The sequence below is a fragment of the Hakea prostrata genome, chromosome 7, assembly GCF_041222555.1.
Source record: "Hakea prostrata isolate BN-2017 chromosome 7, UWA_Hpros_2, whole genome shotgun sequence".
Taxonomy (NCBI): Eukaryota; Viridiplantae; Streptophyta; class Magnoliopsida; order Proteales; family Proteaceae; genus Hakea; species Hakea prostrata.
Genome location: NC_142606.1, coordinates 41,929,628 through 41,947,202, shown reverse-complemented (window position 1 = coordinate 41,947,202; position 17,575 = coordinate 41,929,628). Strand labels below are relative to the sequence as shown.

Here is a 17,575-nt window from a genome sequence, read left to right as displayed (position 1 = left end):
TTTGTGGAATAATCTAACAAAACATTTGCACAGAAAGGAATGAGTTCGAAAGAACTCAGCAAGGCAGTTATTCCATGATACATAAATCACATAATCCAAAACATAACATGATGCAAGATGATATGAAACAAATGATGCAAACATGATTCTAACTCTATGTATGCTAATCTCTATGGTAGACATGCTTTAAATCATAGCACCATATTTTTCTTGAGTATGTCCGGTCACTCGGCTCCGATAGGCTGTGGGTCCTGCATCCCTCGGGACAATCCATGGCTAGGGTTTAAGTCACCGCTCTCTCACATAACCATTTGGTATAAGTATTGGTACATGTCACGGTAAAGCCTATCCCAATGCAAGTCATCTACTCAGTTGTATCAAGTCAGATCCGGATACTTCCATTCCTCACCCCTGGCGATCCTTTCTGGTATCCTTCACACTAGAGTCAACATAGTCCCTAACTACGGACTCATCAACCCTATTGGTCATCCACAAATAATAGACGGGAAGCTCTCACGTCCTCTCACGGGTTGGTTACCGGTCTTAAGCCAAAGTCTAGCTATTTGCAACCCTACCAATAAATGGCCTCTAACGAGTATCCGCAATGTTATTTATGTCCTCTCACAGGTTGGTTACCGGTCTTGAGCACCCAGCAAATCACATTACTACCACGGGTCGTTCAGTCTCAATACCCTTCCGATTCGGGTCTGATACCACAGGGAAATCCTAGCCAACACCACTAGAAAAGTCCTATATATGACATCCAATAATCCGAGAAAGCGTCGATGGGCATCTTCGGAAACATCTCATACTATTCCCTCCGATGTGCAAAGATAGTCGAAAGGACATTCCCCAATCCCAAATCATACTTATCCAATCACATTCTCAATTTCATCATATCATACATACATGATACTTCATCATATTGAAAGATAAGTCATAACATCACATAATCAATCATATATGTAATTGATAAGAATGAATAGTCATGATAACCAAAGAGTATATAAACATGGTACTACTGTCTTAAAGTACATACAACAGTCATATGATGTTCAAATACAACAAAGAAGATGAATCTACTAAGTTGCCAACATCAATGTAAGATTCACATAGTCTGTGTAATATGGTGATAACTGTCCTTACCTTGAGTCGAGATGAAGATAATCCAATGATCAAAAGAGAATGGTCCAAAGACAGTACTTAGACCCTAGACAAACAAAGATAAAAGATTAGAAAAAAAATTGGGAAAATCGGAGGTTGAACGGGTCAAATCGGGCAAATACACAATGCAGCAAACAATTGAACAGTGAACAGTGTGGGGATGAATAGTGAATTTTGGTCCAAAACCTATCTTTCGAAGCTCGGATCACTCCGAAATTTGGATGGATTGTTAGGAACAATGTAAGAACACTATCTAGTAAGCAATTAACATAAATCAATGGTCTAAGTAGGAATCCCCAATTTGAAACCCTAGGTTTTATATACTATAATCATAGTTTTCAACGAAATCAAATGCAATTGCAAAGAACATTAGGGAATCAGCTAAGGGGAGTGATGAACAATAGATTAGAATCATATGCTAATAAGAAATTAGACTTAGCATGCTACACAAATCAGTTTAGGACAAGAAAACAAGTTGCTATGAAGAGAATCATGGAAATGTATAGACAAGAATTAAAATGGGAGCATAGCATGGGTAGAAATGGAAGGAGCTTAAGCATTAGCAAGGAAAGAACACATGAAGTGGTGGTTGCAAGGTTGCAGCACCATCTTCATGGTTTCAACAACAAGTAAGAGAAGGGATTAGAGTAGAATAGAGAGTGAGAGAGAGAACACATACCTTGGAGATGATTTTGGGGATGAGAGACAATGATTGATGCAAGATTCCTTCACCACTACCAAGGGAATGTCTTGGGAAGCTCTCTCCACGTTCTCATGAGTCTAAATGAGTAGAATAGGGTTCTAATCACGAGGTTCACTTAAGTAAAGAGTGGAATATCCAAAAAGCATCAAATTCTTGGATTTGTAATCCCTTTGGCCGACTGGCTTGGTCAACTAACCCAGTCGACCAAGCTAGTACAGCAAGCTTTGGTCAGGGAATTGGAAGGCTAGATTGAGTCAAATTCGATTGAGCTTTCTCCTACAAGTCAATCAACAAGTCTAGATCAGAGTATTACCTTCGAATCGAGTCCGAAAGCACATTAGGTACTTCAACTAAACTTTCCCTCTTCTAGGTGCAGTTTCTGAACAGTGCATCCAAGTAAGGGGCACCACCGTCAATGTCCATGGGCTCAGAATCAAACACCAAGTCTTCAACTAAAAAGGTCCACCATTCTCTCCTTCCTCCACTCCCGGTCTTCGGACCTACAAACATCAAGGATTCTGGGTCAGGGTTATGATAGGGTTGAATTTCACACCATGTTTGCTGCTTCTACATCATAACACAGTAGCTAGATGTACTCTCTCAACCAACTAAAAGATTTGAATAAAACTAGAGGAAGTTTTTCATTTCATGTTATATTCTCAAAAACAAACTACATCAAACCCCCAATGTACACTTTTAGTGATGGAATCGAGTAGTCACCCCCAAAAATTCACTGATATACTGTACGGTTATGTGGGCCAGTTAAATTAGAATACAAAGGAATTTAGATAGTACCAACTCTACAGAATTGATGCCCTCAAAAACCCTTTTGGGGCGGGTACCGCCAAGGCGCCAACCTAGTTTCACTAACATGCAGGTGTTATGAGTTGAAGTCTCTGAAGTGTTAACCATTATGAGTTCATATATCACTAGACAAAAACGAAAATATAAATTACCAAGGAAAAAAATGAAGCATAGGTATTACCTTAGACAGAGCCTTCTCCTTCACTTTATAGGCATGCATGGCTACAAAACAGAAGCTTCTATATGGAACCATTGGTTTCTGATCAAGTTCATTGCAATATCCAAGCATGTCTAATGGACAGACTGAAATGTCGCTTGGTGTCACTGTGTCGGTGTCTGGTGACACAAGCGACATTTCAGTCGACTTTTTGACCGGCCAATCTGAGGCGAGTTGCCAGAGATTGTGGTAATAAAGGGAACCGGCGGAGAAGAAGGAGAAACCTCTGTCGTGGAAGTAGACGATGATGGGGAGGGTTACGGCGGGAACAACGGCAGTTTCAGTAGGTGTGTAGAGGCGAAACCAGATTACCAGAGGTTTCGGGTGGCGTCGATCTATTGATGGTGACTTTCAAGTCAAGCTCGATGGTGCCGTTGGGGCGCTGCAAAGCTTCCATTATAGTATCAAGGATAGTAAGCACGAGCTTTGGCTTCCATGGAAGCTCTATTGATGTTTCTCTCTAATCTCTCTCTCTCTCAAAAGGTTGAGAATGCAAGCACGACCAGTTGAGTTCCTGATGAAGAAGAGAGATTTGTGAGATATGTGCATTCTCTTTAATCTCTCTCTCTCTTTCCATTCAGCCAAGGGTTACAGAAAAATTTCTTCCATTTTTTCCATTTTTGAAATCTCATGGAGAAATACTTCTTCTTCTTCTTCTCGATCTTCATCTTCGTTTTCATCACTGTCTGCAATTACGAACTACACAGAAAACAACAGAGACGATGACACAGAGACTATTATTGTGAAACCCAGCCCTGACCCTAATCCGGAAACTTTGTTATTTGTAGGACCAGTGACCCGAAGTAAGGCAAGAAGTCATCTTTGGGCCATTTCTGTTGAAGACTTGATGGCTGGATTGGAATCCATGAGTGTTGATGCCAGTGTCCCAATGGTGGAAACTGCACCCGGATGAAGATTGGATTAGTTGATGGTCTTCAAGTGGTCTCTGTATTGATTCAAAGGCATTTCTAACTCCTAGGTATGTCACTCTAGGTGTGTGCAAAACCCCTTGATGTTTGGACTTGATCTGAGCCTTCAATTCCCTGTTTTGAAGTTGCTGTCTTGATTGGTCGATTGGACCAATCGACCAATCAATCGACCAATTGATTCTGTTTTTGAAATTTGAATCCTGTCTCTTCTATTTAAGTCTAATCTCGGGAATACTCCGCCTCCTCTGCCTCCTAAGCCTTTGGAACGAGTTAGAACCCTAATCTAACCCATTCCCTTGCATTCTTTGGTGATCTCTCGCAAAGACTTGAAGAATTCTTCATCCTCCTACAGCAAAGGTATGATTTCACTCACTCTTTCTTTTACCTCTGATTTTCTTTCTTTAATTCTGTTATTCATTGAGATCAGGAAGAAGATGATGCACTCTTGCAACCATCTATTCCATGATCTCATCATGATCCTTAAGATCCATGATCATCATCATGATCTTAACCTCAGCCAGTGAAATCTTCGAAACCCTAACCCTAATCCTTTGAAACCCTAACCTGTGAGATCGTCTGGAGAGCTTTTGGTAACCTCCCTTGTGAAGGAAAATCTTCTTGGGTAATATTGTGTTAACCTAAACTTCATCATTGAATGACCCTTCTTGTTATTTTTGGCTAACAATTTATCTCCCTTCATCCAAAGCTCTCAATTATTTTCCGAGGGAACCAAAAAGGGTAAAACCCTAATTCTTGGGTAAGATCAAGAACCTCTAGTTTGATTATGGTAACCCAATCAATGTGTTTTCTTTACTATATCTGTAATCCTCATATCCTAATTCTTGAATCTTTGATTATAATATTTTTCTCTCATAATCTATGTTTAACCTAGTAGGTTAACCTTTGTGTTCCTAGGTTATAATTTGGGAACTTGATTTGACTGATGATTTGATATCCTCTATACCCTAGAATACTACCATGATAATTCCCTCTTGATTTGTACCCTTTAGAACCATCGGTTCTGGATTCTCAAAATTCGGATTCTTGCAGGCCATTGTTTGCATTGGTCGACTCATTGGTCGACTGGTCCAGCAGACCAATCAATCGACCAATGAGTACAGCAACCTCAATCTTGGTCTGTTTCGATTGATCTATGATCTTTTCCTTTATGCATCTTTCCTAACATGTTGTGTGCACTTGTTTAGGACTGTCTTCTCAGGTTTAGTCAAGATCATACTTGATTCTTTAAAATCCCATCCAAGTTAGAAGGTAAAGACAATTAATTCCTTAACTACATAGATTGCTTGTTCTCTGGTTTCTACTTTATGAAACTATGAGATTACCTACTGTCGTTGTATTTTAATTCTGATCTCCTACTGTGGGAACAGTAGCACTTGTTTATATCATCTTTTTCATTATTCATGTTATATGAATTACTTATTACTGCTTAATCTGATTTTGCTTTTACATTCTCTTTTATATGAATTACTTATTATTACCTAATCTGATTTTGCTTTTACATTCTCTTGTATATGATGAACTGTTGGTTGTATATGTCATGACTGATCTGAGAATGTGTTTGATTAAGTTTGGTTTGGGATTGGGAGGTGTCCTTTTGACACTTCTGTCCTTGGACATTATCGGAAATAGTATGGGATGTTTCCGGGGTTGCCCATCGACACTTTCCCGAATCAATGGTTGTCATACCTAGGGATGTCTAGCAGTGTTTGGCTAGGATATACCCCTGTTATATCAGACCCGATTCGAAAGGGTATTGAGACCGAATGACCCGTGGTAGCAATGGGGATTCACAGGCGCTCAAAACCGGTAACCAACCCGTGAGAGGACGGGAATCACATTGTGGGGGCCATTAATTGGAGGGTTGCATATGGCTAGACTTGGGCTCATGGGCGCTCAAGACCGGTGAAATGATCCGTGAGGGGACATGAGAGCTTCCCGTTTACCATATGTGGATAACCAATAAGGTTGATGAGTCCGTAGTCAGGGACTATTAGGACTCTAGTGGAAAGGATACCGGAAAGGATTGTCAGGGACGAGGAATGGAAGTATCTGGACCTGAGTTGATGTAACTGACTAGATGACTTGCATTGGGCTAGGCTTTTCCCTGACATGCGCCAGTACTTATGCCAAATGGTTGTGAGAGAGTGTGTTGACTTAACCCCCTACCATGGTTTGTTCGAGAGGGATGCAGGACCCATTACCAACCGGCTGCCCAAGATACCTTAAATGGTTGAGGGAACCCAAGATATCTTATATGGTTGAGGGTGTGAGCGGACTTTCCCTAAGAAGTACGGTGCTATGACTTAATGCATGTCTACCATAGAGACCAGCATACATAGAGTTTAGATGCATTCATACTTTATCTGTTTCATACTGCATTGCATCATGTTATGTTTTGCCACATGCTATCTATGATGTTATGGATTAACTACCTTACTGAGTTTCTCGAAACTCATTCCTTTTTGTATATTCTTTGTTTAGATTATCCTGCAAGAAATGGCGGAGCCACGTTGGGACCGGGGGGGGCCATGCCCCCCCCCCCGGATTTTTTGAAATTGTAAATATCCTTTTTTTTTTCCATTATTTCTCTATCTTTAAATGTAAAATACCACTATTTGGCCCCCTCCAAAAATTAAAAATAAAAATTTAAGATAAAGATGATGGGTACAAATGTCATTCATAATTTCTATCTAATGGTTATCATTCAATCCCTAGTTTTAAGGAATAAAAGGTTAAATTCTAATTAAAAACTAACTCACGATCCATGAATTTCTCCTTATATATTCTCTCCTATTTTCATTTCTATTTATTCTCTCATGAATCTCCTCTTTTATTCCTATTTTTTTCTTTTTTTTCTTCACACGTCTCACAAAATATTGAAGTAGTTAGCAAACTTTGGAATTTTCCTAAATCTTCTTCACATCAGGTATTCACTCTCTCTTTCTCAAATTATTCATTTATCTCTCTCACACTCACGAATTTTCTATTAATTTGCCTAATTTTTAATGTAGACTCTACATTAAAATATAATAATATATTCTAAGATGGGACCTACAGTGGGTCCCACATTGGCCCACATACATTCGGCCCCCCTCCATGTTCAATCCTGGCTCCGCCCCTGCCTGCAGATACAGATTATTATGACGAGCAATACAGTGAAGCGCAAGCCAATGAAGCGTATTACACGCAAGGTGCTGGCGACGATCAAGGTTACTCTGATGATCCCCCGGCGGATCAAGCTGCGTACTACTTTTGAAAACAGCATAGAGTTAGAACGGATTCATTGGATTGACGAAGTCCATACTTATGAAGACGTTATCTATAAACTAGAAGACGCTTGATCTTAGTTTATTCCTTAGTACATTTGTTTCAGTTGTAATTCCTTTTGACTTTCATACTACGTTCCGCTATTTTGGTGAAGTGAGTTTCCGCCTCACTTTACTCCTTTTTGATATCATTGGATATCCGGTATCTTTTCCGCACTTTGATTATACTGATTATTCATTTTTGTTTTGAACCTTGTTTATAATATTAAACCTTGATTAATTCCTGTTTATGATTATATTATTGTATATGTGGGAGGATGATTTCCTCGATACTTGATCTTCGGGGCTGTGGATCACACTCTCGGGTATGCCAGTTAGGGTACCGGCTGGAAGGATGTGACAATTATTCTCTTCGTCTCCATTTTCTCTCTAACCTAAGACTTGTTCGAAGTCATCGTCGTCTTCATTGGAGAAGCAATTGCACTTCACGACGATCTCTCTCTCTCTCTCTCTCCTTATCACCGTGAAGTCGGTGATATATCGCCGTGAAGTCGGCGATATATCGCCGACTTAATGATAAAGTCATATCACTCGGGGGTTTTGTGTCGTCCCCCAGCGGCACGGCGATATATAGACTAGTTTTCATCAATAAGATGTCCATGCCCATCCTGACCTTATTGTTTGTTTCTCCAAAAATGCAGTGGAAGGATCTGAAAGGCTTCCAAACCAACCTGAATTTGATGGGGGTCCCTTGATTAATAAACAAGGCCTGAAAATGTCAAGCCATGAGCAAATAGTACATGCATCGACACAAGTCATTGATGGCCTCCAAACATGGGCTTTCCCTATAACAAGTGGATAATGCAGAGACAAGAAATTGCACCACACGTAATGAGACTATGAGAGAGAAAGAAAAGCAGTAGGTTACCGGTGGTAGTAATCCAAATATAATATATGGGCAATATGTTACAGATGGCAGAATCCAAATATTATAATACGACAGAACCACAACTCAATCAGAATTTCTCTCTCCTAAGTGTTTGTTGGTAGCGATCAATTTCAAATTTCCTTTTGCGCTGTCACCATGGTTATCATCCCTCAGTTCCTTAATTTGTAACCATATCTTATACCCCAAAAAAAAAAATTAATCATATCTATAAGAGATTAGCTGGCAGATGAAATGATGCCAGACAAATCCTCTAGGGACAATTAAATCCAAAATGAGTAATGGAACACAATTTTAGTTTGTATTATTGATGATGCATATCCAGATAATTCCTAATGATGGATGCCAAAAGGATTTCCGTTCTTCAGCTCCTGGACCTGTCATTTCCCCTCTTCTGGATGAAGAAAGGTGATGCAGTTAAGACTGTTCAATTGGGCCTTGGGAGACACCATTTCAGCTTAGTGCAGGGTTTCGGACAGAGGGTAGGCCCTTGCTCACACCAACTGGTCAAAATTGTAGAGCAGGGGACCTTCTATTTTGACCAGCTGCCTGGTTTGAACTTGCTCCCAATGCTGGTCTGAACATGTCCTACCTGGTTCATTCCTAGGCTGGTTCCAGTGTTTTCTGGCTCTACCTCAACATCGGTAAAAGTTTATTCATCCTGATAGTTCTGTGAAAAGGCAGACGTGCTCACAAAGGAACCACCTCAGTCCGTGTTTGGAATTTCAAGGTAAATGTATGTTCTCGACAAGTTTGAAACCTGCCAATTTTTTTGAGCTCAACATGTTGAAATAGCTGAAGTATACATCTTCCAGATTTTGAAATCAATGCACCAATCGACATCTGAGATTAATGGGAGTTTCCACATAGAACAACTGCATCTTTTACTGTTGGTTTCATCTCACTACAGCCTGTATCACAAACCCCAACCCCCTCCCCACCCCCCGGTAGACCATAATGAAATTTCAAAAAACCTTTCTTTTTCTCATTTGAGTTGGTTCCTTAAAAGATCCTGGTTACAAAAAGGTCTCATTTTGGGACAAAACTGAAGCATGATATCATGCAGCCTGAATTTTCAAGTATAAGCCAAAATGTGAACTTAAAGGAAGAGGCATATACCAGGATTACCAGGTGCAAGAAGCTCCCAAAACTGTGGGTTTTTTTGAGCTCAACTTGTCGAAATAGCGGTAAGTATTTGTCTTCCAGGTTTTGAAATCAATGCACCAATCAACATATGAGATTAAGGGAGTTTCCACATAGAACAACTACAACTTTTACTGTTGGTTTCATCTCACTACAGCCCGTATCACAAACCCCAACACCCCCCCCCCCACGCCCCGGTAGCCCATAGCGAAATTTCAAGAAACTTTTCTTTTTCTCATTTGTGTTGCTTCCTTAAATGATCCTGGTTACACCAATGTCTCATTTTGGGACAAAACTGAGGCATGATATCATGCAGCCTGCATTTTCAAGTGAGCCAAAATGTGAAATTACAAGAAGGCGCATGAGCCAAGTGCATGAAGCTCCCAAAACTGCAGGTTCTGGGGTAATCCAAAAAGTTAAATAAGGAATAAATTGCAGGCTCCAATAATTTCTAGTTTTTCTACAGGACAATCTTTGGGGTTTTAAACTTCTTGCTCAACCTACCTAAAATGAAACAGGGGTTAGATCCACTCATGCCATTTATAAGCTCATGTGGTTGACATATCTCAAGGTTAACCATTCTGAAGTTCTGTAAGAAAAAAAAATTCAAGGTATAGGATCATGTTCCTTGGATAAACCTGCAAATAAAGCATTTATTTTAAGATAATAAAGTAGATGGAAGAATTCTGCCATAAACAAGTGCTAACAGTCAATAGATCTGAGACATGTTTTCTATCTCATTCATGGTGACTCTCGCTATATATTTAATCTAAAAGGCGCAAGATGTCCTTTGTGAAAAGACCCTACATTGAGTTTTCTTTGGATTGGCCTATAACTAGTTTACAAGAAATAATATTTATGAAATTGACTAGGATCAAATATTGTGTCATGAGGGAAATTTAGAAATCAACTAGGTCATTGTGTTTTCCAGATCCTAGGTCTGCATATCAATTAGTTCCACTACATAGAATATGGGAACATTTAAAACTAATCAGCTAATGTTTCACTTTATTAGCTCTGTGTATAGTTCAATTATTTCGACTATGTTGTACAAAGTGGGCACATTTGTTAGGGTTTCTGTCCTAACCAATTTACTGAATATCTTGCTCGGTTTCAGTGTTGGAATTATTTTTCACATTTTATTCTTTCTCATCGTGCTGGTGGTGGGTTTTGGGCCATATTCACAAGACCAGGACCATTCCTGCATCACTCTTCTTGAAACTGGATTTTATATCAAACTAGAACCATGACCTTGGACCATCCATAGTTTCCAGTCATGACCTGTGTCACCCACCCGCAGCACTCCACATTTTTTTACCTCTTTACTCTTTTCCTTTTTTCTCAATTCACTATAAATCATTTGTTATCATCAGCAGGGGGAAGAACAAAAGGTAATATAAATAAGACAACTATCTAATGAGTTAACAGAGAAAGATGGAGCTTTTGTTGACCAATATCTGTTTAGAGACATCAGTCATGCATAAGAAACTAATATTTTGGATTAGTCTATAGTGCGAAACCATTCCTTATGTACAATTTCAGAATTTATATTTCTTATAAAGAATGAAAAGGGAAAACCTGTCTAGCACAAAAAGGAGGGCGTCACCCAGCATTGCAGCAAAATCAAACGCCTATAAGCAATAACCGGCAATTGGAAGAACTTGTTACCAGTTTGCACATCTTATGTGGGACTTGGTTTCATTTGAAATATTGAAAATGAATATATTCACCTTACTCAGCAGTCTCCTCTTCTCCAATTGACTCAAGAAAAGGGGAAAACCTATTTATGGTCCTCACAGACATCTGTTCAGGGCTTTGCTTGTTTAGCCTTTCCATGACAATGAATCCAAAACAGTTTAAAGCATTGCCTATGAGATTTGAAGAAAATGATCAGATCATTAGTCCCTCTCAAATGGTTTAAACTGCTATCGGCCATAATTTATATTTAAGAAATGAACAAAGATATTAGAGCAAATTGCATTGGCACCCCAAAATGGAGGCCTTAAAGCACTGACACCCCACTTTATTTTTAAAAAGCACAGAGACCCCAAAATTGGATTTTCATTGGATATATTTGTCAAAATTATCACTGAAAACAGTTAAGTCACTGTTTATTTTCAAAAATATTCCTATAATAAACAGTGTCTAAAAGGTTTTCAGTGATAATTTTGACAACTATATCCAATGAATATCTAATTTTGGGGTCTCTGTGCTTTTTAAACATAAAGTGAGCTGTCAGTGCTTTAAGGCCTCCATTTTGAGGTGTCAGTGCAATTTGCTCAATATATTAATTACAAGCAAAGTCAAGGAAGTCATCCATCCTTAATTAACCATAGAAGTAGGACAAGCCCAGAGTCCATGGGTTTCTAGAGGCCAAGGCTCTATTTTTCTTGAATCCAGCAAAAAACCATAATTCTAGTGTGCTTAGAAACCAAATTGGAAAAAGAATTTTGGTATCAGGATATCAATAACTCCCATCCCAACTAACTACTGTTTTAAATTACTCTTGGTTTGCATCATAATGAGTACTTCAAATTTTCCTTTTCTTTTATGCAAAATAACTGTTTTGGTAATAAAAGAATTACAATTTGGACATAAAAGTCATGAGAATCCTGCGCCTCTATAAACCTTTGAATGTATAGTTATTCCTTGTGCAGAAGCCTATAGCAGCTGGTTTGCCTTTTTTTCTTAAATTCCCTCTCATTGGTCTGCTAATGTTGTACCATCTGCATGGTCCTCTAATTTGTTTGTAATAGGTTCCAAATTCAGACTCCAACCTGACTTTGACTTTTCAAAATGCAGAAGATGCAAATCCTAGAGGCTTACATCCTCAAGATTCCTATCTCTCCTGTTAGATTCTAAAAATTTGGGGGGGAGGGGGGTTACCCAGTGCACGAAACTCCAACACTGTGGAATGTCTGGGGTCTCGGTATACTCAGATTCTGCTACATTAAAATATGAAATTTCATTTCCTGGCTTTGCACCATGATTTCATGTCAGGTAGCTACAAAATATAAGATGTCTACTTATTGAGGAGGCTCATGGAAAGATACAGAGATAGAAGGATGGATCTATATATTGCCTTAATTGACCTGGAAAGAGCCTACAACTGAGTCCCCAGATAATTAATCCAACATACTCTCGAAGGTTAAGATACTATTCAATATTAGTATCAACATACACACTAGTAGTACTGTGAACAGGATGAAAATAATCATCAAAGGGGACATTATAGTATAAAAAGAAGATACGGTTCAGTGAGAATGTTTCACTGTATACCAAACTTCCTCATAAATTTAGAAGGTAGAAGTACTTGATGAAAATTAACATACCTCACCATTCAAGCTTTGTAATCAATCCAATCTGCTGCGTCCAACAGCGGCAAAAACTGCTATGAGCGGCAAATAGAGTAAAATCTAAATTGTTGGCCTCTCATTTCAATGCAGTTGCTCAATCTTTTTTAGTAGTTCAAGACATCCATCGGGCTCATCTCTCTTCAACAGAAATTCAATATTTGGTGGAACTGGAATGTCATTCTCAATGTTGTGTTTCAAGATGTCAGAAATCAATTTTTGTGCTTCTTGGACCTTTCCTTGGTTATGAAGTCCATCAATCAAAGGGCTGCATAATGACAACAATGGATTGTAACCGCCACCAAGAATTTGATTCACGATTTTAAGGCAATAATCAAATTTGCACTCCCTACAGTAGTGCTCAATAAGAAACGAACAAACAGCTTTGTCAGGAAAAAGACCCCGCTCCAGCATATCATGTGTAAGAGTATCAGCTTCAGCAATTCTCCCTTCCTTACAAAAGCCTATAATTAAAAAATTGTACATATCTGCAGTAAGCCCACCACATTTCTCAAGCTTATCTCTAAGTTTAAGAGCATTGGCAATGTCAACTCCCTTGAAAACTTGATTCAAGAGCCAATCATCATCTTTGTCTTCCATGACTAATGAATCAGCATCCAAATCAGGGTTAGGCCTTGCTGCATTTATCTCAAAACCCTTGCTTGAGGAATGTAACCTTTTCAATAGTGGGTAATAGATATTATGATTAGGCTGCCATCCATCTTTGATCATTAAACCTAGAATGTCAAGTGCACGATCCAGTCTTCCAGCCTTAAGATATGCTTTCACTAATACAGTGTAAGTCACACGATTTGGAAACACTCCAGAATTAGCCATATCGAATAGAAGCATCTCGGCTTCATCCAGTCTTCCATTTTGGCATAGACCATCGATCAAAATGGTATAAGTATAGACATTTGGATGAATGCTGGCCTGTTTCATAATATTCAACACTTCGAAAGAAGAGGTAATATCACCAGCATGACAATGCCCATGAATCACAATGGTGTAAGTGACAACTGAAGGAACTAAACCATACTTCAGCATCTTCCCAAACATTGCATGTCCTTCAAGCAGCATGTTTTGTTTGCTGAGAGCATCAAGAAATGAATTAAATGTGTGAAAAGATGGTGGGCAACTCCTCTTTACCATTTCTTTGAGAATCATAAATGCAGTCGTGATTTTACCAATCTTGCAATAGCCATCAATTAGGACAGTATATGTCACTTCATCAGGATGTATTCCCTTCTTTGTCATTTTACATAAAAGCCCATTTGCTAGCTCCAATTTTTCTTGTTTGCAGAACTCATTAATAAGAGAAGTGAAAGTAAAACTATCGGGTCCAAGGCCAATTGAGTTCATCAAATTAAATACATTAAAAGCCATATCGAGACTACCTTCCCTACAGAACCCATCAACAAGAATGTTGTAGGTAATTGTATTGGGAATCAGCCCGTTATCAATTACCCTTGTCAATAGCAACAATGCTTTGTGGGGCATATGAATTCTGCACAAACCTTCAATGAGCTCATTATAAGTTCGGATGTTAGGCTTAGAATTCCTTTTCTCCATCATATTAAGAAGTTCAAAGGCAGATACCACTCGTCCTTCTTTGCAGTAGCCATTGATCAGTGCATTGAAGGTTACTACACTAGGAAACACACCATTTTGTAGCATTCTTTTTAACATCTCTGTGGCTCTATCAAGTTTTCCATCTCTGCACAGTATATCAATCAATATGGTATAAGTGTGAAAGTTTGGTTTACATCCTTTTCCAGTCATATCATCAAGCAAACTTAAAGCCTTAGTGATTGAACCATTATCACACATTGCCTTGATAAGGATGGTGTAGGTATGAGTAGTCGGTGCGAAGCCTTTTTTCATCATTTCTTGCTGCAACTGAAAAGCTTCTGCAACCATTCCTACTTCACACAGACCATATATCAGTATTGAGTAAGTAACAGAATTGGCACTGCAAACTTCATCTTTAGACATCAGCTCAAATATTCGAAATGCTTCAGGAAGATCATTTTGCTTGCAATTTCCCAATACTAAAGAAGTACAAACGTGAGTATCAAGATCAAACCCAAGCCTCAAAACCTTAGAGATGAACATTTCAGCAGCTTGTACAAACCCACTCTTGCAAAGTGCATTGATCATGGTTTTGTAAACAATAAAATCAGGAACAAACCCATCAACCAACATTCTTGAATAAACAGAAAATGCTGGGATGCCCATACTCAACTTCGCTAAGGTCATCAACAGTGTGCTATAACAAGGATAGCTTAGCCGAAACCCCATCTTACGCATTTCATCAAGAGCACTCATTAGCTTAACAATCTCCTCTTCTCCATTATCACAACCATTAAGTGTTGTAATTATCGCCTTTTGCACAACAGAAAACAAATTAGCAGAAACTAATGATTTCAATATGCTGATCCTGTTCTCCAAATCATAGCAATAAGTGGATTGCTTGCAAACCCACTTAAAAACCTGAACTGCGAGTTCAACATTAGCCCGCTGAAGTTCTATAACCTTTGAAGCTACTTCAGGACTTAAATGAGAAACCAATGACTTCAAGTAATTGTTATCTTCCCATTTTGGTTGGCCAATCAAGCTAGAAATTTGATATGAAATATCACTAACTCCTTCTGAGCTATTTCCGCTGACCCGAAGTGGAAGACAATATGATGAAAGCTTAAAAGAAAGGACCATAGCATATGGAGCTCTTAATACAGCGCAGAAGGTTGAAGAAACAAGAAGAGAATAAGTAACACCCAACAAAAGAAACCCATAAGAAAAATCATCAAGTGAAACAAGAATATTTCATCCGGAATAAAAAGAAAAGTTTATAAGACTTACAAGGGTTTCCTTCGCAAGACTTCTAATCTGGAAAAACAGTGCATCTCTAACTCTTCCATTTTGCAGGTCACATAACTCTGCTTCTCAACCGAATGCCCCTCATCACCTCTTTAATTCATTTGAAAGTGATCTTTAATAATCCAAACCTTTCTATTATACATTGAATTCTTAATCTGAAATTAGATTTCGCATTTTAATTTCAGAAGAACGGTCCCTAGAAACAACAGCAGAAGGTCCCTGAAACTCGCAACTTGTACTCAGAAGATCTATTGCTCAAAAACAAAAGCAGGTATCAACTAGATTCACTACAAAGGTCGAATAACACTAACAAATAATTAAAATAAAAGTTAACACAAAACCAACGTTTCACTTGGTTACTTAATAAATTCAGTAAGAAGGTTGGAGCAAAAGAAAAAACTAAAGATGGGAAATGATGGACAAACATCAAAAACCCACTGATTTTGTGAGTTTCTGGAAAGACTTACCACAAGTCGTCAGCAACTGGAGTACTGGAATGAGGTATGCGAGACAGAATCCCATGACCCTGCAGAGCCCTACTACCGGCACACGATAATTTTGAATACCCACAAAGTCACTAGTGACAACTGCTTGAGCAGTTTAGCTTCCCGGCAGCCGGGCTTCTTCGGGGTTCAGAGGTTGATATGGAATAGGCAAATAACGATTTGACGATTTCAAAGTTTCAATTTGGGAGGGAGAGGGAGAGAGATAATCGACTGGTTCGGCGAAGTGAAAGTGCTCGACGTGGGCTAGGTTCTTTGACAACAAAGGGCGCGTTTGATAACGGAGGCACGGAACGTCCCATCGTTCTCGTAAAGTCGTAACATAGAAAAATAAAATCCGTTTGACAAATCAGGTGTTCTTTTTTTTTTCTCTTTTTTTTTTTTTTGATAAAAAAACGGATATAGATCAATAATTACATTATTTGCCCTTCCCATGGGTCTTCCTCTCTTAATGTTATTTCTGCTATCAAACTAGCACTCTTAAAAATCTCTTGGTAATTATTTGTGCACACTCTTAGCTCCTCTATAATTGGCAATAAGAACATTAGATCTTGGATTGCTTCAAAGGGCCATGGTTTTTTTGGTTTTGGTATAAGCTCTTTAATCTGATTCCACTGATCCTCATTTGTTATAATGCCTTCAATCCGCAGATTGTGAATTTCTATCCATTTCAATCCCAGAACTAGTCCTTTGGCTATAGTAGACACCAAGTTGCATTCCTTGTATTTTCCACCCCAACAGTAGACGACTCTTCCGAGGTGAATTACACCCCAGATCCTGTTTCATTGTTTCCGTCTTTGGTTGTCCCTGCACAAAAAAGCATTGTGAGATTTTCTGGTATTATTGATTGTAGATTTAAGAAACACATTCCTTTGTCATTTCCATTCCAGGTCTACGGTGGATTCGGACTAGCATTTATAGTCCCTGATGGTTTTAACTTTAGGTTATTACACCATTTATTAATATAGGCCATTTATCGCATTACGAATTCGCCACACACTATAGCATGTAATGCTTATAATGGAAAATAACCACCTTAACATCGTCTTATCAAGGTTTGAATTATAAAACAGATCTAGGCAGAAATCAGAGATCTCTGCAAAAGGTAACATTTCTGTTCTAAGTCCTAATGATCCCGCCATCCAGATCCTCCGCGACCATTCGCAGGTGAAAAAAAGATGCCAAGCTGATTCAGTACTGCAACCACAAAGTATACAAGGATTTGTATTTGGATTCCATCTAGCCAGTACCGCATTGACTGGAATACCTACATTCACAAGTCACCAGAAAAAGTTAATAAATCTGGGATGGATCTTAAGTTTTCATAGAAAAGACCACCAGTTTTTATATACACAATCAGATAAAGACGGGTTTTGCTTAGACATCAAATGTTTATATGCAAATTTTGCGGTCACTTCCTGTGCAGATGAATTTCTTGGCTTCCAAACATCGTGTTCAGGTGAAAGCATAATAGAGTTTATAGCAGAAGAAGTTTGTGAATCAAAAGTAAGAGAAATTTCAGAATTAAATGCATCTCTGGAACCTATCACTTCTGCCAGATTAACCTTGTAATGCGCAAACAGCATGCTAAAATCACCCACCACATGATCTGATTTATTTTTACCCACGGGTCAAACCAGAAAAAA

The 17,575-nt window shown here is 38.7% G+C and overlaps 1 protein-coding gene across 2 annotated transcripts; it reads right to left on the bottom strand.

The window, feature by feature from the left end:
- Positions 1-9,634: 9,634 nt before the first annotated feature.
- Positions 9,635-16,178, bottom strand: LOC149011209 (uncharacterized). 2 transcript variants are annotated; one of them, XR_016174815.1, is made up of 3 exons: positions 15,409-16,178; positions 12,526-15,274; positions 9,635-9,831 (listed from the first exon to the last, which is right to left on the bottom strand). XR_016174815.1 is itself a non-coding variant. In XM_089164434.1 (2 exons), exons 1-2 carry the CDS (start codon positions 15,465-15,467, stop codon positions 12,631-12,633), a joined length of 2,703 nt encoding a protein of 900 aa, XP_089020560.1. In that variant the 5' UTR covers positions 15,468-16,178; the 3' UTR covers positions 12,118-12,630. The 2 variants fall into 2 exon arrangements, 1 of the variants encoding a protein (XP_089020560.1); XM_089164434.1 differs by lacking the exon at positions 9,635-9,831 and having other exon boundaries at positions 12,118-15,274.
- Between the last annotated feature and the right edge of the window lie 1,397 nt (positions 16,179-17,575).